The sequence below is a fragment of the Alosa pseudoharengus genome, unplaced genomic scaffold (assembly GCF_046254945.1).
Source record: "Alosa pseudoharengus isolate Yale_2024_CS ecotype anadromous, Long Island Sound unplaced genomic scaffold, YU_APseudo_1.1 YU_APseudo_1.1_scf_22, whole genome shotgun sequence".
NCBI lineage: Eukaryota > Metazoa > Chordata > Actinopteri > Clupeiformes > Clupeidae > Alosa > Alosa pseudoharengus.
Window position 1 is genome coordinate 18,997,264 of NW_027468680.1, and position 23,530 is coordinate 19,020,793.

Below are 23,530 nucleotides of genomic sequence, written 5' to 3' on the forward strand. Positions count from 1 at the left end.
GTTTGAGTCTGAGAACTTGAAGTCTGTAAAAATGAATCGATTTATGGCTCGATTTTTTTCTTTCCTTTGTGATATTCTTTTCCCTTGTATTTTCCACATTATTTCTCAGCTTCCATTTTCAGGTCATCTTTATATTAGATCAATTATATACAGATGGGGGCAACTACTGTATGTGGTTTATTTTGTAATATTGAGCATATGTTATGGCTTCGATTTGTGATGGCTCAATTGTGAGCTTTACCCATCTGAATGCAAGGATAAATCTATATGAAGCTAATGCATCTTCAAACCAGGATGAGTGATAGACCAGCCAGACATTACTTAAAAAGCTTTAGTGTAAACTCTGTGACTGAATGATAAAACAAAACTACACATATTTTGTGCACGTTATCATGGTAGACCATAAACGTAGTTTTAAAGAAATTATATGTATTCACATATAAATAGTATTGAACACTGGCACAGACACTTACAAAAACACAACCTATGAAATCATGTATGCAAGAATAAAGCATCTCTTGGCAACACTACTCATAAAATCTTAATTGGGTACAAAAATACATTCAATTTAAATTGGCCAAACCCGCAAGTAAGCACACCCTGCCCTTTGGTTGGAATGATGTAATGTGATATGATGACCCTCAACCATATATTAAACAGCGCCACCCAGAGGACGGACAGTGCCCTCACCCCGCTGTACCCTGCTAGTGATTCTGAGGAACCTGTGGTACCGTTAACTGCTTCCTTTTAGCTGTTCTTTCTTGTATGACATCTACTTTTAAGTGTCACAATATCTTTCTTCCATCTTAAAACCTGCTTATTACTGCAGGTTTGTAAATAAAGCTCCAATTACAATATAACTTTTTTTTTTTTAAAAAAACAATGCATGTTGTTTACCTACAATTCATAGTAGTGTGCAATGACTACAAGCTTCAATGCTTCAGAAAAAAAGCTGCAGCATATAATATAAAAAATATTGCATTCAGTTTTGTATAGTGTCCTGAGAGGGAGGATATGTTTTTGAAAGCATAGTGTGAAACAAGCGCCATCCTCACTTGTCACCTTATTCTATCCCAGTCTCTGTGGAGTCGGGGTCTGGTTCAAAAGCCTCATTGGCCTTCCCTAGTGGGGGGAGGGGCCTCCTCCTATGGCTTCCTGTCCGAGGACCCTCAGAATCAGAGGAGGCTGTGATGGCCTCTCGCCTTTTCACCTTCTTCTTCATCTTCTTGCCTTTAATTCTGCAAGGAAAAACATCAGCAAATGCTATATGTAAAGCCAGATGTATCAACACCGTATCTTGAACAGAATCACATCTATAAATAGTCTTTTTACACATTTCACACAAAAATGTCCAATTCTCCCTAACACAGAAAGATCAGATGTGACCTGATCAAAACAGACTCATAAAAACATCTTGGGCTCTATTTTGACAGTCAGAAACGCGGCACAAAGTGCCGCAAAGCGCAACGCAAAGCTTATTCATATCTTACACCCAGCCAGTGGTGGATTTTGCGGCATGCGCGCCACTTTTATTAAATCTTGCGCCCAGGAGTTTGGCCGAAAGTGTGGTCTGGCGCATGATCCAAAAATCGCTATCTTACACCCTCTAGACTCAGACTGATCTACAGCACCTTTACAGACCATGATTAGACGAACACACCAGTGGTGATTCATGCAGACTCACCTGCTTGTGGACTGCTCAGGCTCCGTGTCCTGCTCAGACAGGATCTTCAGCTCACCGGAGCCACTGATGGCTGCCGTCATCTGCAGAGAAGATGGTGAAACGAGACACATTAACATTAATGCAGTGGACCTTGCCATCACATGCTGGAGTGAAGCCATCTAGGCCATCAACTCAAAGATAGCCAATGTTACCCCCATGTAACTTCATGGCCATTTCTGTTATGCTGCAGGACAAATATTACGTACACTGATAATTGTCAAACAGCACAAATGTGCAAGACAAATGATCCTACAGTTCAGGGTGTCAAAACCAACTGCAGTGACCCATTCACAGTTGGGTGTAGTGTGCTTTACCCTCGTAGGTGTTGCTCTCTCTGACAGCGCCCCCTCCTGCTGAAACATGGGCTCTGCATTAATGGCCTGTGACATCTCCTCATCAAAACTCTCTGGGAGGAGGAGAGGAGAGAGACAGAGAGAGGGAGGTGCAGAAGAGAGAAGACACAACCAGAGGTTTATCCCCAGTAATTTGAGTTACACAATCATTTAACCACTGAATACAGTGTACAGAGTGTTATTCAGTTGTCTCCACTGAATATTGCACCAGTGGCAAGGACTCACTCTCGTCCACCACGTAGGTGGCGGGGAAGTAACCCTGCTGCCCGCTGGCCAGCTGGCCAAACCACCAGCTGTCGTTGTCTTTGTACAGCACGTTGATGACATCGCCCCGCCGCACTGTTAGCTCATCGGAGCGGTTGGCCGTGTAGTCGTACAGCGACACGACCTACAGAGGGAGACAGAGAGGAGCAGTGCTCTATGAGGGGAGGATCATGGTACACACACACAGCAGCAGCAGCAGCAGCAGCATGTGGTTAAACTGAACTGAGGTACCAAACTACAGAGTAGATGGAAGACAAACCGTTTGATGGACAGGCACATCTGCGTCTACCGACACATTTGATGAATCAGGAAACCCAGTGCTCCCCTAAGAAACAAAAAAAATCGTTTTTGAACACTAACATTGTACAACACCGACTGCATGCATTCAGGAGTCTCATTTAAAGCATTGCATTCAGATGGGCTGAGATGTTAAACTCACCTTCATGTGCATCAGGGAAGGGCTGAGTCTCCGAGACTGGCCCACTGGACTGAACCCTCCTGCAAGCAGCATTAAAGACCGAGTGAGGAAGTGAGATGTTGTCTACCATCTCCTATCTCAAACAAATACATGTACACACACAGGCTTATGTGTGTGTGTGTGTGTGTGTGTGTGTGAGTGAGACGAGTCAGTGGAACATACGGCCTTGAGTGGAACCGGCTGCCTGCGGGAGCAGTTGAGCTGCCAGTGGGCCAGAGATATGCAGCTGGGAGTGAGGAGAGAGGAGAGCAGGAGGAGGCAGGGATGCACTCAGACCCACCTGCAGCACAGAGTGGGAGACAGAGAGAACTCAGGTACCCAACACACACACACACACACAGGCCTTTTCCACCAACAGAGAACTGGCTATGTTCTGTTTCACACCCCAGATACGCTCTAAATATTGAACTAGATACCACCGAAGTTCAAAGAATTCTGAGTGGAACCTGTTCAGAAAACAATTCTCTGTTGGTCGAAAAACACGAACAGTCCAATATTTTTTCTTCAGGGAATACTGAGGAAAAAAGCTTATAAAGGGCTTTTTCTTTACAAAAAACCCTTTAGGGTGTTTCAAAGCATTTTAAAGGCATTTTTCACAAGAAACCATTCTGTCCAAAAGAGAGGAGGGATACAACAGATGGCCTTTGAAGTCCTATGATCTGACTTTCCATTGTACAAGCTGCAGCATTTGAAAGGAACACGGTGATGGTGACACCTGCCTCTTGGGTGTGACTTCTTCCTATGTAGGACAGCCCTCCTGCAGGAACAAAATGAGCAAACATGAGAAAAGATGAATAATAACTGAAGATAACAGAGGATAAACATTTTTATAATTTCCTTCAATATCATGCTTTTGATTTTTAACTGGACCCAACTGCAAATCACTTAACATATTCTTGCTTGAGATACGCATTGTCCCTGACTTTGGATGTTATGCTTTAATATGCTCAAATGTCTTCAATACCTTGATTATAGCCAAAGTCTGCTCCGGTTGTGTTTCGATATGGCTCCTAGAATAAATTGATGAGATGAGAAAACAGTGAGATTTTTACAATTATGAACAATTATAAGAACTATGATTTTCAGTGGGGTAATCATAATAACACATAGTTATAAATAGAGCTGACACAGTCATACCCGCACAGAGTCCAGTTGCGCTTGGAGGCGCTGCAGTTTAAGGGATACTCGTGCGGCACTGGCAAAGCGGTCCATGGCCGACACGTTGGGGTCCTGGAAAGTCACCGGGGTTTGTGTGTCCGTCGTACCCGTTCTGGTCAGGGCCTTCATGCTCTCCACCTCCAACAGGGCCACTGCACAAAACCACCAAACAAACAAAAGATTCTGACGCCATAACAACCTTGGCACCAAAGCATCACAATTCACAACATTATACTTGGCAAAACTGCACTTCAGTCAGGACCACTTTGTCCAGATAGTTAATTACTATTTGTAATGCATAATGTTTCATTTGGCGGTATGGCTCTGTTCTGGAAGCCCCCTGCCCTTCCACGTGCAAACATGGAAAGCCTAAGGCAGAGAGAGCAGCAAGATAAACCCCCTATAGGGTACAGAACAGACCAGACATCAATGTCAACAACTAGACATTGATAAGTCAGATGTATGAGGAGGAGATGGGGTGGAGGTGGGTTGCAAAAAAGATTGCAGAGAAAGCAGCAAGAGTAGGCAGGCTACAGCAGCTTAAAAAGGGCGCCCTAAATTATGTCCACCAATATAAGAGGGAGTAATCAGCTGATCAATCAGCTGGGTAGTCAGCTGAGCAGTTAGCCAAGTTGCTGAGCAGGGCGTGACTCTGTGGCCTGCCTGAACTAACGCTATGCTCTATTTCACATCACATCATGGCTCTAGAGTGCGGCACATGCGACAACATTTTTCCTGGGTCGCCCTGGTGCACCTAACGTCATAAGGGTGAGGGCCTAGACTTTCCTCGCATCTGCTGTCTCTCAACGATTTAAGCGTTTGTTCTCCTTTTACTCCTTTTACTAGTGCTGCATAGTGCACCAATACTTCAAAAGTATCACAATACCCTGAAATTAGAAACGTCACAATACCTAATTTTATTAGTATCGATACTTTTAAGAATGACAGTGTTGTCTTGCAGTAAGATACCTATTTCAAGTCAGTGTGTGCAAAGCATGCTTCTAGTGCTTCCCATAGCCAAGTTTTTGTTGCTAACTTACCTAAGCTATGTAATTTAGTTTATTTAGGCCTACTGTTGGGTTTAATAATATTTCCAAAATAAGCTACGCAACCTATCGGCAAACTTTTACATCTACTGTATCTGGAGAGAATTCCTTCAAGGTAGCTATCCCGTTAGCTCACGCGTCATGTCTGTCATTCGTGTAGTGCTCACCAAAATCATGGAAATGAAGATTGCAAGACACTTATCTCTTCTATGATCCCAGAAATATTTTCTTTGACTTGGTAGTTTTTTTAACATTTATTTTATCTAATGACATAACATAAAGCATTGCATCCATATATCCTTGGATTATGCGCAACTATTTTTATCTAGCCTATGAGCCTATGAGCCATGATGAGAATGAAAGATAATTACGTTCACGTTCTTCTTAAAGTGACCTACACACCACCACTGAAATGACATTAAAGACAAGTGTAATAATTCAAAATTCAATATAAAGTATTCAAATTACTAAATATTTTAGCTATTAGTAATTATGCAGATCATAAAATACTATGAATTAACAAAATCTTTAAAGTTTATGAATTCCAAAATATGAAATAGAAACATATGACATAAGTCATAATTTTCCGTGTGTGTGTGTGTGTGTGTGTGTGGAGGGCCGAGTCTAGGATTGTCACTGATGTGAATCATCACACAATATTCAATATTCCGGATGGCGTCAAGGTGGTGGGGGGCCCCCCCAAATCAAATCAATACTGTCATTCCCGGTTCATGTTCTAACAACAGCTCAGACACGGAATGTATATGAAGAGTGATAAAAGGGTGACCTTGAAATTGTGGCGTTAAAGGCAGGTGCGATGAAAAATTTGGGTGCACCTAAATTTTGTGCTGGTGCACCTAAATAAAAAAGTTACATGCACTAAAGCTAAACTGAGTTGTGAGTAAAGTTATGCTATGCAGTTTGGCTTTACACTCTAAAACTGTTCAAATTGTCATGTATTGGTTGTGCACCTATGCTTGTAGAGTAGTATACTGTATGTAATGTGTCCTGTGTGCTACATACTCAGCATGTACAGGTAGGAGTGGGTGGGAGGTATTGTGTGTGTAGCTCTTACCTTTATGGTCATAAAGGTACAGGTGGATGGGCTGGCTTTGGCCATAAGCACAGAAGGCCACCATGTTCTCAAAAGGGTGAAAAGCAGCAGTCCTCAAAGCAGTGGGGTAACACAGCTCGGAGTACACTGCCACTTGATCCCCTACACACACACACACACACAACAACTGTTTACATACTTCATGTCTGATTCAGTGACACTTGCTCCTGTATGACTGGTTAATAGTATGAACACAAAATACTGTATATAAAGGATGAACACAATAATAAACACAGCACATCTCTAGTTTAATAAACTGCAAGCAGAACACACAAAAGTAACTGTAGTGTATAACTCAACGTTTCAAAAACTAGCATAAGATAATGCAGGAATAACATACAGTAATATAACATAGCATAGTGCAGGCATTTAACATAGCATAGTGCAGGTGTGTGTTCTCTTTGTACTCCGTTGTGTACCAATAAATGCTGTGTGTATTGAGTACTGTGGGAGTTCTGCTTGGCCTGCCCAGCTCACCAGTCTCAGCGTTCCACACATAGGCCAGGCCGTCCTCGCTCCCAGAGAAGATGAAGCTGCCACAGGGCGTCAGGGTGCTCTGGATCCTCTCCCGGTAGTTTGAGGCACCAGTGAACTTCTTCACAGCCAGTCTGACAAGCACAAGGCATAAATTAATTTACACTAGCAACATTCATCGGGTCCAGCCATAGCATTTAACAGGCTCGCAGACGACAAATTAGGTTATGTGGCTAAATTAGGATTGGTGGAAATGACCCAGTCTAATCTCACATACAGTGATCACGGTCATTCAGCAGCAAATGAGGATACATTTTCGAGCAAGAGATTGTATTATGAATTCTTTACATGTAGAGAAATGAATGAACGAACGAATGAATGAATGAATGAATGAATGAATAAATAAAATAGACATCTGGAGAGACAAGCCTGATAGCCTAAATGAATTATGTGTGGCACAAATCTATACATACAATCTCAAATCCATAATGCGGATGGTGCTGTCTTTGGCTTGAATCAGAAGGCGGCGCCCATTGGGATGCACTTCCAAACAGTTGATGGGAACTCCTTCCAGATCAGGCTCTTTTATCTCCTAGAACAGAAAGACAACATTGCATCATCACTGGACCAGAGCAAGTGTTGACCATGTAGCTACTACACACACACTTCTGATGCTACCTTAGCACTATCCATCATAATTAACTTTACCCAAACCTTTTGTACCTACAGTAACCACAGAGGCTTCTGATTGAAATCTAAAGCAGTGACATCCACAATGACAAAAGCGCATGCCACTCAATCACAGTAGAAGCTGTTTCAATAGAAACAGACTCACCCTCTCAATTTTCCAGAAGCGAGTTGGATTCTGGCTGGATGTGTCACCCACGGTTACATTCCACTCTATAATGACGCCTGCATTGTCCCCAGAAAACATTCGTCCCCCTGAAACATCCAAAGTTATCAATCATATAATGCGTCCTTGCCTTGCCAAGCCTTTTTTTGTTATTGTTTTCCTGTGGACACATCTGCACATTTAGCTTTACAAAACAAAAAAGCTAATGTGTCAAGAGTTAACTATCTTACATTAGCATTACTTTGTTAGCCATTTGATAACATAGTCAAACCAAGTGGTCAAGCAGGCGGAGTTGTATACAGTGTTGGGGGCGAGGGCAATTAACTCCTATTATTGGAGATGAGGCAGAAGGAGCAGAAATGCATATAAGCCGTTTCAAGGCCATGAAGGGATTTTTTTAAGAAAAAAAACGCATGACTTAAAAATGACTTTTTCGGGGTTAATTGATGACTGGCACGCATCTGTAAACAAAGACTGCTAAGCAAATGGTAAGTTCAATATAGACAGAATACACACACACACAAAGCCATTGGGCAACATAATACAACAGGCTGACAGGAAAAGCATTTAGCAACCCTGTACCTTCTTGGTCAAAACACAGGGCATTGACAAAGGCAATGTGGCCCTCACACTCCTTCAGGAGATGGCCGTTGACATCGTGCACGTCCACGTCCCAAACCCTGAGCAGGCAGTCAAAGCCACCGGTCACCACCAGGTGCTGTGCGGAGGGGTGGAACTGGGCACAGTAGAGGAAGCAAGGATGGGGCAAGATCTTCTGAGCCACACTCTGGAGCCTCTCTACATCCCATATCCTGAAACAGAGACAGGCGATTGGCTGAGGATAAGGGAGAGGGTGCTGCTGATTGGCTCAGCTCAAGCTGATGGGGTCATGACCCCTAAAGAAGGTTATGTTTACAGCAGAGCATGATCACAACAGGTAAATAACAAGGGCTGCCCACACTGTCTGTGGGCCATTAATCTGGCTTTAAGCACTCTTTACTCAGACGAGCTCAGACAGTGTTTTGCATCACTGTACTGTAATGTAAATAATCTTTGAGTAGATATTATCAGTACCATACCTCACTGTTCCGTCAGATGATGTAGACAGCAGATAGCAGTCATCTTTAGACCACCACAGATCATACACAAGGCTCAAGTGGCCATTAAAGGAAGTCAGCACTTTGCCAGAAGGAATTTCATAGACTGAAAAACACACATAACAATGTTGATTAGTCATCCTAATCAACAGCAATTTAGAAAAAAATTAAGCACAAACAATATGACACTTTTAAAACTGGCTCCTCATTACTGAAAACAGCATGGGCTCTGGACTGTTTACAGCCCTAATGTTTGCACTCCAAAAATAGCATAAAAGCTGCTTTCCTTGTGCACCTGAGGAAACTACACCCTAGTGTCCTCCTCCTCCTCCTCACCTATGACGGGGAAGGCATCTCGGTCAGCGCAGGCGGCCGCCAGCATGAGGCCGTGGTGGGAGAAGCGCAGCGTGAAACAGCCCATCTGCCCCCCTCGGAACGCCAGCATGGGCTTGTTGGGGATCCGGCACACCTGCACGAGCACCACGCACACTCAGAACAAGAACACCACAACTACAATAGAAATCTATGAGAATTGTAGGGGTTGAGAGATACCTCATCTGTGCTGACCTCACACCCCCAAACTATAGGCAACAGAACTACTTTACAAATACAGGGGAATTCAGTTCAGCTTCTCCAGTTAAGGAAGTAGTCAAACTTTACTGTTGCCATTATCATTCTACAAAAATCAAATGTACATCCCTCACCCTGCATGTGAAATCAGTTCATAAAATAGGGATTAAGATTTCAGTACAGGAATGCAGCTGTAATGCTCGAGATGATACAATACCTGTCCAGGCAGGCGATTCCACTTGATAATGTTGTGTTTACTGTCCAGCAGCCTGTCATTAGTTCGCCTTGTGATCTCATTCTGCAACTCACTGTAAGAGGTGCTGCCCCGCTCCTGCTGTAGGGCCATCATGGAGCGGATGCTGGGGTCCACCTGTGGTATAACACACACACACACACACACACACACACACACACACACACACACACACACACACACACACACACACACACACACACACACACACACACACACACACACACACACACACACACACACACACACACACACACACACACACACACACACACACACACACAATTGATTTATCCCACTGAGTTCAGAGGCATTCTGCAGAGTTTGTCTATGCATATAATGTTCATTTCTCAAAACTCTGCATTACGTACATGGTCAGGGAGCTTGAGGCCCTTGACGGTGATGTAGAGGGTGGAGGCATATCTGGTCCTGGGGAACTTCCTCCACCACTCCACCACTTCGATGGTGTTGGGCATCTTCTTGGCCCTGGGGGGCACGCTGTAGAGCTGCAGTCTCAGCCTGCTGTCAGTGTTCAGCACTCCATTGGTTCCTACCAGCTGGAGGAGAACAGGAAGTTCAGTGGAATCCACCAATGAAATTGCTGGTCACTTATGTACTTATGGATAAATGTACGTGTCATAAAAAGGCATAGTGATAATTACCTTCAGAAATGCCCAAGCTATTTTTCTGAACCCTTGTTCATGCCGATCAGCGTTGGCATGAGTTCTCGCTTCTTCCATGCTCATGAAATCCAGGATCTAAAAACAGAGGTGACAGACTATCACAGGGGAATACACGCTTCATCTGCAAAAGAATGATATATTCCATTCCCTTCCAGTGACTCTTCTGGTATGAATTACTGACTTATAGGGGCAGCTTTGGGAATATCTGTTTAATCACTCCCTGACCAATGACAAAAGAAACTGTGTGATTAATTGATAGATTGATGATCAATCGATTGATGATTTCAGTCAATTTTTGACTGTCAATCCTCAGTTAATAGCCATGAGCTATTCATCTCAAAGGATTTCAAACTCACCTCGAAAAAGAGAATGACCCTTGGTGCGTCGTACTCTTCCTGCAAGAGGTAGCCGAAGCGCTCGTTGAAGATGATCTGTTCCTCCCACTCTGGCACGGTGGACTTGCGCTTCTTAAAGTCGAAGGGCTGAGTCATGATGGGCAGGATGTGGTCCACACTGTCGCGCTCATAGAAGGAGGAGACTGGCCGGTTACTGTGGAGAGGGGAGAGGGGAAACACATGGGACGAAGAAACATCACAGATTTGACCACATTACAGTACATGAGTGCACTAGTGCACTGTAGTTGACCGGTATATAAAGATAATGCCTTTATGATAACCCTATCTACAAACAAGAAAGTGTCTGCAATCTAATGTGGAGTCTTTTTAGCCTCTCTTTGCCCTGGGGGTGATGCACAGCAAGCATTTCGTTACAGGCTTGGTGTTTCTTGCATATCACCCAAAAGAACTGAAAAATGCAGAAGTAATACTTAAAGTGAATTTTAAATCCAAGCAACTGCGACAACAATAATTAACAACATATACAGGTCGGAGCATCTCAAAAAAATAGAATATCATGGAAAAGTTCAAAGATGAAGCTGTCATATAATCTAGATTCATTACACATAGTAAAATATTTCAAGCCTTTTTTTGTTTTAATATTGATTATTCTAACCTTGATTATTATGATTTACAGCTCATGGAAATCAAAAATCCAGAATCTCAAAATATTACAAATAAAGAATTTATAATACAGAAATGTCGACCTGAGAAGAGCTCTAAACAGCGAATTAAGACCAGTAATGGTTTTCCTGACCCTTTAATCTCTCAGTCTTGTTAGGGCAATGGACTTTCCCACGATATTAAACAATTTTGAGATGCACCTGTATTATGTTTAGATAAAAGCTACAAATAGTATTTCTCAGTGCTTATACACAAAAGTTAGTGCCATTGGGTTATTCCAGCAAATGAGTTTTGCTTAGATTATTTATTAACAGTGCCACCACTCAAAATCACAGAACAAAGAGACTTACGCATCCTCCTTCTTCACATACTGGAACGTTCTGTCGTCCACCACATGGACCTTAACCATGGGATGAGACACCAGCAGGTCTGTCTTCAGCCGGTCAGAACGATGGATATAAACTCCCAACACCAGGCTGTCATCAAACATGGGACGCGAAGGGAGATCGATTTCTGTCTGGCTCTCTTCGGTCAGTACTGCCAAGAGAGGAAAGAAATCTCAGTCTGTCACTCTCATCAAGACAGGAAGACTAAAACATAGAGACAAGCGGTGTGACACAGGACCTCTTCAGTTACGCAGTAAGTATCTATGGACAGAGAGGTGAGGACTGCTACATAACTCTGCTGCATGTCAAGGGGACTTCATGAGGAATCAGATGCTTTTGCTACTGCTGTCTCTCTCTTTTATCCTCAACACGTAACTTTACACCTTTGGAACAGCAGAGCATGTATTTGTTCTCTACGCATTTTCCCAATATAATTTACCTTCCTTTTTCTTCTTCTTTTTCTTGCCTTTGGACTTGAGTGATTCTATGTCAGCCTCTGTAACCTCCTCCTGGTCCGACTGCCCAGACCTCCTCTTCTCCTGGGCATCTTCCTGAAGGGCACTGTTTTCAGGAGAATCAGACGTGTGTTAGTGCAGCTTTCTGCATAATATTCTACAACTGTACAGCATTCAGTTGATCAAAGGTCTGCTGCTCTGTCACAGTGAAACAAAGGAGGGCATGTCAGGTGTTTATCTATCCTCTGTCCCCCATCACTGTATAATTTGAAAAACAAATAGTTGCTCGGAAAAATATAAGCCTACATCAAAAAGTGGAAAACTGCTGCATCTTTTTCCTTTAAGGGAAATGAATACCTTATAAAACACAAATTTACTAAGCAATGCAGATGTCACTACTTCGGATTCAGAACATAATGCCCCACAAAAAACTGCTGTACTGCACATTCCACCCCTCTCCCTGCCCCACACCTGATTTATGTCGCTATGTAATTATAATAGCATTGCACAGCGATATCAGCGGTACTCAGTTACTCAAGAGTAAAATTAATAAATTCAGTCAAGTGTTGCAGAACACAGATGAATAACAGTGAGCATGGTCCCTCTCTGTAGCAAAGGGAGAGAGTAGCCTCTCCACCCAGCCTTGAACCAAACACTGTGACTGATCTTTGGCATTGCTGCAGGCCGCAGGGTTTTTATCCCAGACACTTGGGCTCAAGGCCGGGTAGGGGTGACTGGCCTCTCCCTTTGTGACAGCCCCCCTTCTGCACGAGGAAGCATCCTTTTTTTCCAGCCTTACCTTATCTCTCCCTCTGTGGACTTGAGTTGCTTCTTCTTCTTCCTCTTCTTGCCCACCTCGTTGTTCAGCACACCTGCTCTGGCGCTGAAGCTGGGGCCGGCTGCTCCTCCGAGCTCCTCCAGCTGCTGCTGGTACTCCTGCAGGAGGTCATCGTCGGCATCTACCCCTCCTCTCGCCTCCTCCTCGTCTTCTCCTCCTTTGGTCCTCCCTTTCTTCCCCCGTTTGCCTTTCCCTCTACCACCCTCGTCATACTCCTGAACTGGACTGACCTCTGACCTGTTGGCGCTCCAATCATCGTGGTCGCTGACCCTGGCTACATCATGGCTGGGAGGCACTGGCAAGTTTCTCTTGTTCTTCTTCTTGACTCTGGTGAGGAGAGACTGGTTGGGGGCGCCGCCGTTGACGTTGGCCTTCTCGGTCACCTCCCATTCCCGGCGTTTGTTCTTGGTGAAGCGAGGGCTGCCCTGTGCTGGGTCGTAGGTGTTATGGAGGATGGTCTCATGGTCCTCTGTGCCTTTGGTCAAGTCAAGGTTTTTCTTAAAAGTTTCAAGCTGAGAGGTAAAGAAAGCGAGGGAATCCATCAACCAAAACAGTCATGCTCATGGAGGCTTGTTAAAGGTGATTAAGCTACATATTTTCTGGATGTATACTGATCTATGACTCTATGGTAGAAGGTTGGGAATATATACAGAACATTATTTTTACAATCTTAACAAAATAAAAGCATACCACAATATTTTCCTGAAGCTCATCGGGTTTCTTTTTCACCTTCTTCCTCACCACAGGAACCACATCATATCTCCTGAACACTTCATCAATCCTAGTTTTTACCTCAAGCTCTAAAGTGGACAAAAAACGATTTTCAACAACATAATAGACATGCCAGACAGAACCTCAGATCCATATCTCAAAAAGCTCAACCAAAGGGTCACACTGTTTTAGGGGCAGAAAATGCTGAGAACAGATTTTTAGGAAATTAGACACAGAAAGTTGTAGTTGGGAGGTAAAAGTCATAGGTTTAATGATGATGACTTCGGAGGGAATGCAATCAGTAGTCGTCTAGGTGCTATTGGGTACTACCAGTAGGTCCACTGACATTGTAAATCATAAAGGCAGGGGCCAAGAGATCAAGCAATGATCATACGCCTTACATCAGCTTTGAGCAGATATACTTTGGCACTAAATAATTTCAGGTCCCAAAATCTCCCTTCGCATCGCATTAGGCTACATTTTACATGACACATGGTAACACTTACCAACCGGCATTCTCAAAGACAAGGCAAACCATACTGCACCAAAAGCCAAGAATCTTCACCACCATAGATATTTTCGAGTATGTCCTGAAATTGTACAGTAAACGTGTACAAGAAATAAATATAAATATGCTAACTTGATTGTAACAACTACTTATCTATAACGTAATCATCCCTGTTTCAGGTACCAACTTCATTAATTACAGCACGTAACTTATGACTGAGTAACAAGCCAATTATACCGCCCAACATAGAGCCGATATTACGCATAGCACTTACAGTTGACATAATTGCTACCCAGAAAATAACGGTAAAGGAGTCCATGGCTGAGTAACGTTTAGTCTTCACACTTGCATTGGTCAAAACTAACTGTTATATCTAGAAAGAAGCCCTCTTTGTACGTTAAGTTATTGGTTTAACAGGGATGACATTTTAGTACAGACATTAGTAGAGAAAGAAAGTTAGCCAACTTTACTGTTAACGTTAGCGTTTCTCAATACACTCCACTTTATTAATACGGCATATTACAACATGAACGACATTGTGTATTATGTTTTTACTTTAGCAAACAGTAACGTTAACTTACGGTTAACCACCTTGGATAACAAACTATCCTAGAGGAGTGCGGTCAGATCCTTTCTAGCTAGCTAGCTAGCCGGTGTCTTTCAAATTAGCTAGGCTATCCTAACTGTGGCTAGCTGAGGATGGCTAAATTAGGATAAGTAGCTTACCGCTAACTAGTGAGGAAAACATATCAGTTTATACATATCGCAGATAACGGAAGATATCAGATATAACGTTACTGGACGTTATGTAAGTAACACATACCTGAGAATGTGACGCGTTAATTCGGCTCTTTCCCTTGTTCCCTTAGCTTCTACCAAGCTAGCTATGTGGCAGTAATAACAACGCCAAGTTGGGCCGTTGCGATGGTTTCACTCAAACAACATCAGTAAGATCTTGGCAGCATGTAGCACAACTCGACCAGATTTAAATATGGGTGGGGCGTAACGAAAGGGAGGCCGTGGATAGGATCTGGGCATGGGGCAAACATGAAACAAACCCAGTAGGCTGTCACTCTGATGAAAATAACAATAACATAGAAACAGAATTGCGGCTTTCAGTTCAGTTGAAATGCACCTTTCATTTCATTTAATTCATTAGCCTACAACAGAAAACGATGTATGGCCAGTAGCCTAGGTCTGCATTTAGGGAGTACAGAAATAGACCTAGGCCTACATTTTATCTAACAACTTAGGCCTACTTAACTTTCAAAATCCATACATTTTTTTTTACAAATTACTGTTAAATGCAAGATGAAAGCTCTAGGCTACATAATAATAGGATGTTTCTATTTCTGCAACACAGTTTTGTCAGCAACACCAATTGATCTTTGTTCAACTGTCTAATAAAGCAACCGCCTTAACATGGTAGGCCTGGCAGATTTGCTACTCAGCAGAATCTCAGGTGCAACATCACAGCTTCACACACTTTTCATGGGTCCCTGAAAGTTCTTTTTACCCTTTACATTTAGGCACACACATGATAGATTGCTGAAAGAAAGATAACACTTCAGTTTTAAAGAGTTTTTATTCTGTTTCATAAAAGATTTTCCATAACAGTATACATACCATGTCATTATCAATGTCCTTATACTAGATAGTATTGCATAAACTAAACTCACGGCACGTGTCGTTGGGAAGGTAGCTTAGTGATAACATAAAGGACTGCCAGGAACGTTCCTACTTATCAAGTACAACAGTCAGTGATACAGAGACTATATTTGGTGATAGATTGGGGAGAAATATATCTCATTGGGGACTGACATGATTCAGCAGCAACACGTGATAGGAGTCTCACTTAAAGTGAGTGAGGTCATGGATAAAGCTTAAGCCAGCACTGAGGAAGAAAATAACTCAAAACGTCTAGTTCTGATAAGGCAGAAGTAGCAGCATTGCAAGTAAAATCCTGAACGGTGACACACAACAGCTTCAAGCACATATTACATAAATATAATAACATGTTAAATGTAGAAAGGATATCTTATAAAGCAATCTATCATCTAGGCCTCTACGGAAAATATTGTGAATGGCAGTTATGTCCACCAAGAGGACTAAACTAACGTTAGTACTCTAAAGCTGACCAGAAGGTCTGTCAAGTGATATTGGAGAAATATCTCTTAAGTGCCGTCTTGAAGTGCAGGTCTTAATGCTATCTGCATCAGCCTTGGTGGAAATGTGAAAGGTTTTCTTAGACCTCTTCTAGTCCAGGTGTATAGTGCTCAGATGACCTCTGTTGAAAGGAAGAGACAAATATCATAGCAATTGACTGAGATAACAAACGGAACAATAGAAAAAGCTCCAAATGGACAATTCCTGACATGTGAAAAATATAGCACTTTTCTGTAGAGAAATGTAGTTTGGCCAATCTTTGTGAGTTTGCAGAGGAATGTGAGTGAAACTCACCAGCTCTCTGCTGAGACTGTATGTGGTCCAACCCTGTGAGGGTGCGCAAGGAACGCCGCTCTTTGAAGGTCACTGACGGAACCACGTCCTCTCTGGGATCCAAGTCCAGCTTGTTGGGCTGGCTCGGGCCAGACAGCAGGATCACATCCTCTCTGTGGTTCTCCATGGGTTCCGTGTTCTCTTTAGGCTGCGGTTCTATCACAGCAGTGCTGGCAGGTGCCGGTTTCTATACAGTACAGAGCAGCTTGAAGAATTGCATCTTGGATACCTGCTGATGCATGTGCTGGTCCTATGATATAACATGCACGACTCAAAGCTAAAAGCCTAGAGCTTTGTGTTCAAAGAAGGAGTTGTGAAATATATATGGACAGGAATTGCTTTTGATCTCATTCATGCAGGCTTCCTAGAAATTCCTTTACCCTCTCAGAAGAGTCGGCTTTCCTTGTTCTCTTCATAATCTCATCCAGACGCTGAGGAGAAAAGGAAAAAGTAGCCATTTAACACCACTTTTTACATAATGAACTGTAAAGAAAAAAAACACCTTGGAATATTTTGAACTACTGAACTGTGACTAATAGTTAACACTTTTAGTACTAGCTATGATCATTTTAGTGACAGTCTTATAACATACTTGTCTGATGACTAAAATATGCCATTAAACCATAGAATGAAGAGGGTGGAATATAATAATACTCTTATTACTGGAGAATTATGGAGCGTGAAAAACATTACCAATTTAACATACTGTTATGACCCATGTCATGAACTAATTATATATAAGGGTTCTCTTGTCCTCACTGTAGAACTTCAACCCTGAGAAAGGTCTCGTATGATGATGAGGTTAAAAATGATTTTCGGTGCGTATATATAGTAAACCCCTTTGTCTGCTTCCCCTGTAGGCCCAAAAAATGGCCCATAAAATGGTCGTACCTTTTTCCTCTCCTGGCGCGCTTCCTCTTCCTTTTGGAAATGCTGGTCTCTTTGTCGCTTCAGCTCCATCTCTTTCTGACGGGCCTCCTCTTCCTCCCTCTGAGACAGAATCAAAAAAGAAATAGCTTAACTTTCAGTTTGTCTGTCTGCTGTGTCTACCCCTGTGTGTCTAACCATAAACCTGTAACATGTTGAGGGATGGTTCTCAGAATGAAGCAGTAAGTATACAGCGAACAGGATTAGGCTAAAGATGAAAATATTGTGTCATATTGGAGACAGAGGTGCTCTTTTGGGAGATTATGCAACCTTGATCTCAACTGTGTTCAAGAAGACTGAATGATTTATAAGGAACGGTTTTATCTCTCCCTCCTTCCTGATTAAGAGTAGTTCTCAATGGCCATACAGTGTTTCCCACAGAATTTAATTATATTTGTGGTGGTAGGTTTGCAGAAATAACTTGAATGCAAATGTTTTTAACAAATTAGCGCAGCGGGGTTATGATGCTAACCAGATTTAAGCACAATTTAGCCTTCTAGTCATCTTCTATGCCTCGCAGGATTGTTAATGTTGTCTTTAAACATGCATGTAGGTTCGTTGAGAGACAGAGAAACAAGGAGAGGCTTTACAAAGATTCACATACATGTAGCTCTACAATGAAAGAATTCCATCCAATTGAAATAGTACAAACTGGAAAATCATTGTGTGGTGGTCAATGTTGATATTGTGGTGGGCCACCACAAATAAGTCAATGTATGGGAAACACTGCCATATATTCCGGAAATATGAATTTCCGGACAGTAATGATCAACTATTGGGCAACATCTTACTTATTAGCTGCTGCATGTATCCTCAGTGATAGTAGATCATAAGTAATGTTACATGCTAAAGAGATGCAGTATGGGTTCTTTATGTTTTTACACTTTGAATCCAGAGAGTCTATTTTCGCTGTCTTATCTAGTATAGTTGATTCTTCTGTACTCTAAAACTGGATTTCATAATGGAGATTTTGACATGAACTTTGGTTTTTAATTCATGAGGCTTTCTCTTTAAAAAAATGAGGATTGAAACTACATTGGCATTGAAGTGTGGCACTAGTTTTGTTTTGTCATCCTCTTACTTGTCTCTGCAGCCGGCGGGCATTTTCCTCCTCAATCTGTTTCTGCTCCTCCTCCCTCCGTTTCTTCTCCTCCATCTGTTTTCGCTCGTTCTCCTCCCTCTTTCTCTCCTCCTCCAATCGCAGGTGGGCTTCAGCCTGTAGGCGTGCATTCTCCTCTGCCTGCCTACGTGCCAACTCCTCCTGTGCCTGCCTACACACACCAATCCACCAAGAAACACACACACGCACACACACACACACACACACACACGCACACACACACACGCACACACACACACACACACACACACACACACACACACACACACACACACACACACACACACACACACACACACACACACACAAACAATCAATCAATCAAAGGCAATCAATCAAAATCCAAACCAAGAGTATCAAGCCAAGTACTTTGTTCTGCCACTGGCACTCTGTACTTCACAATCTTATCTGCCTCTTCGCTTGATTCTATCCATCCCCTTGTGACCTCTCACCTCTCACACTGCTCCCTCCTCTTCTCCTCCCTCTGCTGGCGGGCCTGTCTGCGCTTCTCTGCCAGCATCCGCGAGGCCTCCTCTGGATCAGTGGTGCCCGCTGAGGACCGGCTGCAATTGGACGAGGCTGCTGGAGGAGGCTGGACTGGAAAGGGAGAAGAGATATTCAATTAGTCTAAAAGTTTTTTTTTTTAAATCACATTTTTGGATCTGTTTTGATATTATTACAGCAACATGTTTGGAGCAACGTTAACACAGGCATCCACATTGTTTTAGACAAGATGCTTTTACCAGACTGTGACATACTGTAGCTGTAGTTACACCCATCTGAAGAACAATAGAAAATTAATGTACCACTTTGGCTGCCACAACCGAGTTGGACAGTAGGTGCTGGACACTTGTTTGGGCTAGAAGGCGGCGTGTCTAGATGGCCCTCTTCCATCCGCTGTTGCTGTGGGACTCCATCCACAATGTCTCCACCAACAGGAGCTCCATCCCGTGGTGGTGTGTCACATTGGGGTCCAGGGTCTGGGTCCTCCTCTGGAAGGGGTGGAAGAAGCCCCTCCAGCTGTGGAGCAGGACGTCTGCTCACCGCACGGATAACAGGCCTATCAAACAGGACAATTTCATGAAGCAGGGATAAAACCTTCTAAAATCTTCTAAACTGATATGTATCTCCAATGCAAAGGTCAAGACATATCTGTAACTAAATGCATGTAACTAAAGATACAGATACTCAATAGAGACTCTGACAAAGCTTTGAATTCAGTTATGTTTTTGTATATGATCTGAGAACAGTGATGTTTATACCTGTCAGGTGGGGGATCTGGGGGTGGACTCGGTCTCACTGCTGAGACAGCCTGAATCTGAGTCTTCAGATTCTTCGGGGAATTTCTCTTCTGAACTGGGCTCACTAATTTCTGTTTGCACTGTCAGACAAATGAACATCACACCAGATAATGAGGTAAGTGGGAAGGCTATTAAAGCAAGCGACAGCACAGCAGTATCTGTGCATCAGAACAAGAGAGGGAGGGGTAATGCTCACCTGTTCTGGCTTTGTGGTTTTACGATGTGTAACGTTATGGGGTTTAATTGCTGGTGTTTTGCGGAGGGTGTTGGCATCGGATGACTCCACCTTATGAGCAGAGCTGGAGCGCACCTGGTGACATGAGGCTGAACGACGACAACAATGAAGAACTGAATGTTTTCATTGTTGGATTGATGCATATGCAGGAATGGATGGTATATCAGTTCATTTAGCAGTAAAAGAGCATTGCATGTGTGTTTGTGAATTAATGAGGGGGAAAAAAATCAGTGTTCATATTTAGTGAGGCATATGTATGTTTGTGTGTTGTTGGAAGTTAGAGGAGAAGAAGCAAAATGGACAGGATGAGGATGCACATGAGACATTGACAGGACAAGAAAACCGCAGGATGAGAAAGGGAAAGAGTAGGAAGAGAGAAGAGCCCTTTGTTAGACACGAGCAGGCTATTAGCTGATATCTATTATCTATTCTCTACACAGTCAATATTGCTGCATCAAAGTGGCCTCTGGAAACAATGGTCTGTGTGTGTGTGTGTGTGTGGGGGGGGGGGGTAACAGGAGGCTGAGGGCTTGACAAAGGAGAGAGGCATAAGCAAAAGGAGACTGGAGAGGGCACGACTGGTACCTGCGTCTGCTACTGACGCGCCCACACTCCTGCTGCGTGCCAGCTGGGCAATGGTGGGGGTCTGCAGGCGCCTGACCAGGTCCTTTTCCCACTCAGTCAGAGGCCGACAGCGGGGAGCTAACACAGAGCAGCAGCACATGCACAGGGCAGAGAAGACGACAGGAGAGGACAGCATATACCCAGAAGTGCACACACGTAAGATTCAGAGCAGAGGGGAAAGGAAAAGCTGAAGATTAGAAGAACTCAGGGCATCGTATGCATTCTATCAATTCAGTAGCAAAAGCTTGTAGAGTAAGGGTTAGTTGTGATGAAGCAGAACAGTTTTTGGAATTTTAGTATGTGTGTTGAGTATTGTAGTTTTGTGTGTGTGTGTTCAGTACTGTCTCATTCTAATTGTGTGTTCATGTATGTATTAGTGAAGTCGTCCCATTGCTTTTTTACCCTTGTTGGCATTGAGTTTTGCTCGTCTGGAGAGCTGGCTGAGTCTTTGCTTGGCCTTTTGGCTCTTCTCCATGGTCCTCTTCACCACCTGCTCATAGCGCTCCTGCATGGATATGAGACATCAGTCAAAGTACTTCTTAAGTACTTAATATCAGAGCTTAATACACATATAAATGCACTCCTCAGTTGATAATTGATTCACCACCATTCATCTACCCATGTCTCTATACATCTGTCTGTCCAGCAATGGCTCAGCTAGCACCCTACATCCTGTGGAGGACAAAAGCAAATCCAAATGACATCTCACCCTCTCCTCATTGAGCCTCTGCCTCCTCTTCTCCTCCACAGCCATCCTCCTCCTCTCCTCCTTCACCCTCTGCTCCTCCAGCCTCCGCCGGCGCTCCTCCAGGTGCTTCTCATAGTGGCGTTTGGCGCGCTCCTCCCTGGCCAGCCACCCCTGCTCCCGCGAGGCTGCGTGAAGGAATCAGGAAACCTCAAACAGTCAGAACCAACAAGGCCCATGTGAGTGGCCTTTGTGGTCCCCAACTTCAACAGTCACAGTTTCAGGTGCACAGTTAAAAGCTGGTCTGATTTTTGTGTTGGTCTTACCAAGTTGCTTCTGCTGTTGCTCCCTGCGCTCTCGGGCCAGACGCAGTCTCTCATCAACCTTCAGAGCGTGTTCTACACAGAGAGGAGAATTTTGTTTGGGTTCAGTCACCCATGTTTAGCTAATGTACAAATCAATGAATGTACTTGTATCTCTTTCTAAAGTCAGAATCATTGTATTCTAGAATCATTGTGTGGTCTCAATGTCTTATGGTTGGATTCAATGGTGTGATATATGTATGTGTAACTCCCAAAGAAAAGTCTATCATACCTGCTGCATCTTTGGTCTTGTTCTGAATATGTGGTTGTTCAACTCTTTTTCTTGCTGGTTTTGGCTTTGAGTCCATCCCAGACCCAGATCCTGAAATATTTGAAGGAGCCGGTGAACTTTCACAAAGAAGCAAGCAAATAAACTGACAAAATTTACTTTGAAACCTGTTACAGCACAATGCATCTGCATGTATCTCAGTGGGAGTATTGAAATGTTGGAGCACCTTATTCTGCATTCAGTTTGGAGAAAATAACAATAACCATACCATTGTCTTTAATAAGCATATGTGATTTATGTGAAAACAAGCGATTCTCTATAGGTAACACAAACCCTACGAGCACATGGATTTTAAAGATATTATTCTTGCAAAAACATTTAATTATTATAACTAATTATTTTTTTACTTTGACAACAAAACATACACGTCTGCAGCTATATTTACCGGTAAGCTATATTTATAGCTATTTATTCTCCCCAAGAATATCTCTAAGGGCTAAAAGGGAGATTGGTGTAACCCACTTCCAGTAAATTATGCAAAGCTAAGCTAATGGTGCACCAGACTGGGTTATTACACACACAAAAAGAAGGTATGTATCCTCCTAACTCTGGTGTAAACGGCAAATAAGCTACATTCCCCAGGTTGGCTTATTTTTTTGTTTTTTAAAAAAAAACACATACTGTTATATGCAGCAAGTTGTTGTTGTGTGTATACTGTAGTTGAAAGTGGGCAAACTGATTAAATATATTAAATCTATCTCTAAATAGAACTCAACCAACCAGTCCTCCAGCTGAAATCAATACACAAGATTTTCACAACACGTGGGTCATAAATTTGTGTAATTCCCCGTGAACCACTCACTCTGACATTATTGCCCACCACCAACGACCCTGTCCTGAACCGCAAAGCAGCAGACACACTCCAAACACAGCTTGTGACCAATGCTGATGCACCGCGCTTCTTAAGAGACCCCCCCGGGGTGAGAGAGAACAGAGAGGACACTTGTGCTCCTCAAACGCTTGCCGCGAAGAACAGCCTTCCCCAGCGCCTGACTGCCTGTCCTCATGGAGATCACAATCAAGCGGCAAACAAAACAAGACAAGCAGGGGCATCAGTCACCAGCATCACAAGTCCCAGCCGGCACCTCTGGTCAAGGCGACACACGCCCACTCCAGTCCAGCAACTCACTTCTTGGGCACAAAATGGTGGAGGAAACCCACCTAAGCACTGCCTTTACAGTGAATATATCACCAGTGCACAGTGTGACCAGTACTCACTGTATTTATAGCAGTCAGTTTTGATAAACACTACATTGAAATTCCAGAGCACCATCAGCTGTCAACAATAGAGAAGACAACCCTGGAGGGAATCAAGTGACAGGGAAGTCATTCTGATGTGGGACCTGGAGGAAGAGGCTTTGTCTATTGTGGTAATAGAGGCTACAGCACCAACCCTGCAGAAATGTACCCCCCCCCCCCAAAAAAAAAAGCCATCAGGCTACTCACCTCTCCTCTTCTTGTCTTTTTCGCCAATCCCCTCTTCTATCTCATCCTTGATGAGGGAG

General features: G+C 43.2%; 1 protein-coding gene across 1 annotated transcript; it reads right to left on the reverse strand.

Annotated features, from left to right (window-relative positions):
• Window positions 1-48: 48 nt before the first annotated feature.
• Window positions 49-14,902, reverse strand: ahi1 (Abelson helper integration site 1). Its single transcript, XM_076299217.1, has 27 exons — window positions 14,807-14,902; window positions 13,982-14,065; window positions 13,455-13,564; window positions 12,726-13,276; window positions 11,911-12,032; window positions 11,436-11,622; window positions 10,423-10,615; window positions 10,046-10,141; window positions 9,755-9,940; window positions 9,348-9,500; window positions 8,897-9,029; window positions 8,543-8,666; window positions 8,046-8,275; window positions 7,446-7,552; window positions 7,084-7,202; window positions 6,614-6,744; window positions 6,098-6,238; window positions 3,956-4,128; window positions 3,783-3,828; window positions 3,538-3,575; window positions 2,981-3,098; window positions 2,780-2,838; window positions 2,600-2,665; window positions 2,302-2,464; window positions 2,038-2,129; window positions 1,685-1,764; window positions 49-1,238 (listed from the first exon to the last, which is right to left on the reverse strand). The coding sequence occupies exons 2-27, from the start codon at window positions 13,989-13,991 to the stop codon at window positions 1,064-1,066; spliced, it is 3,603 nt and encodes a 1,200-aa protein (XP_076155332.1). The 5' UTR covers window positions 13,992-14,065; window positions 14,807-14,902; the 3' UTR covers window positions 49-1,063.
• Between the last annotated feature and the right edge of the window lie 8,628 nt (window positions 14,903-23,530).

Excerpts from the sequence above, each read along its gene's own strand:
- ahi1 (XM_076299217.1), bottom strand. Across the intron at positions 11,623-11,910 it reads AAAGAAGAAGAAAAAGGAAG|TACTGACCGAAGAGAGCCAG; the intron begins GTAAATTATATT and ends CTCTCTTGGCAG. Across the intron at positions 2,839-2,980 it reads AGCCGGTTCCACTCAAGGCC|GAGGGTTCAGTCCAGTGGGC; the intron begins GTATGTTCCACT and ends TGCTGCTTGCAG.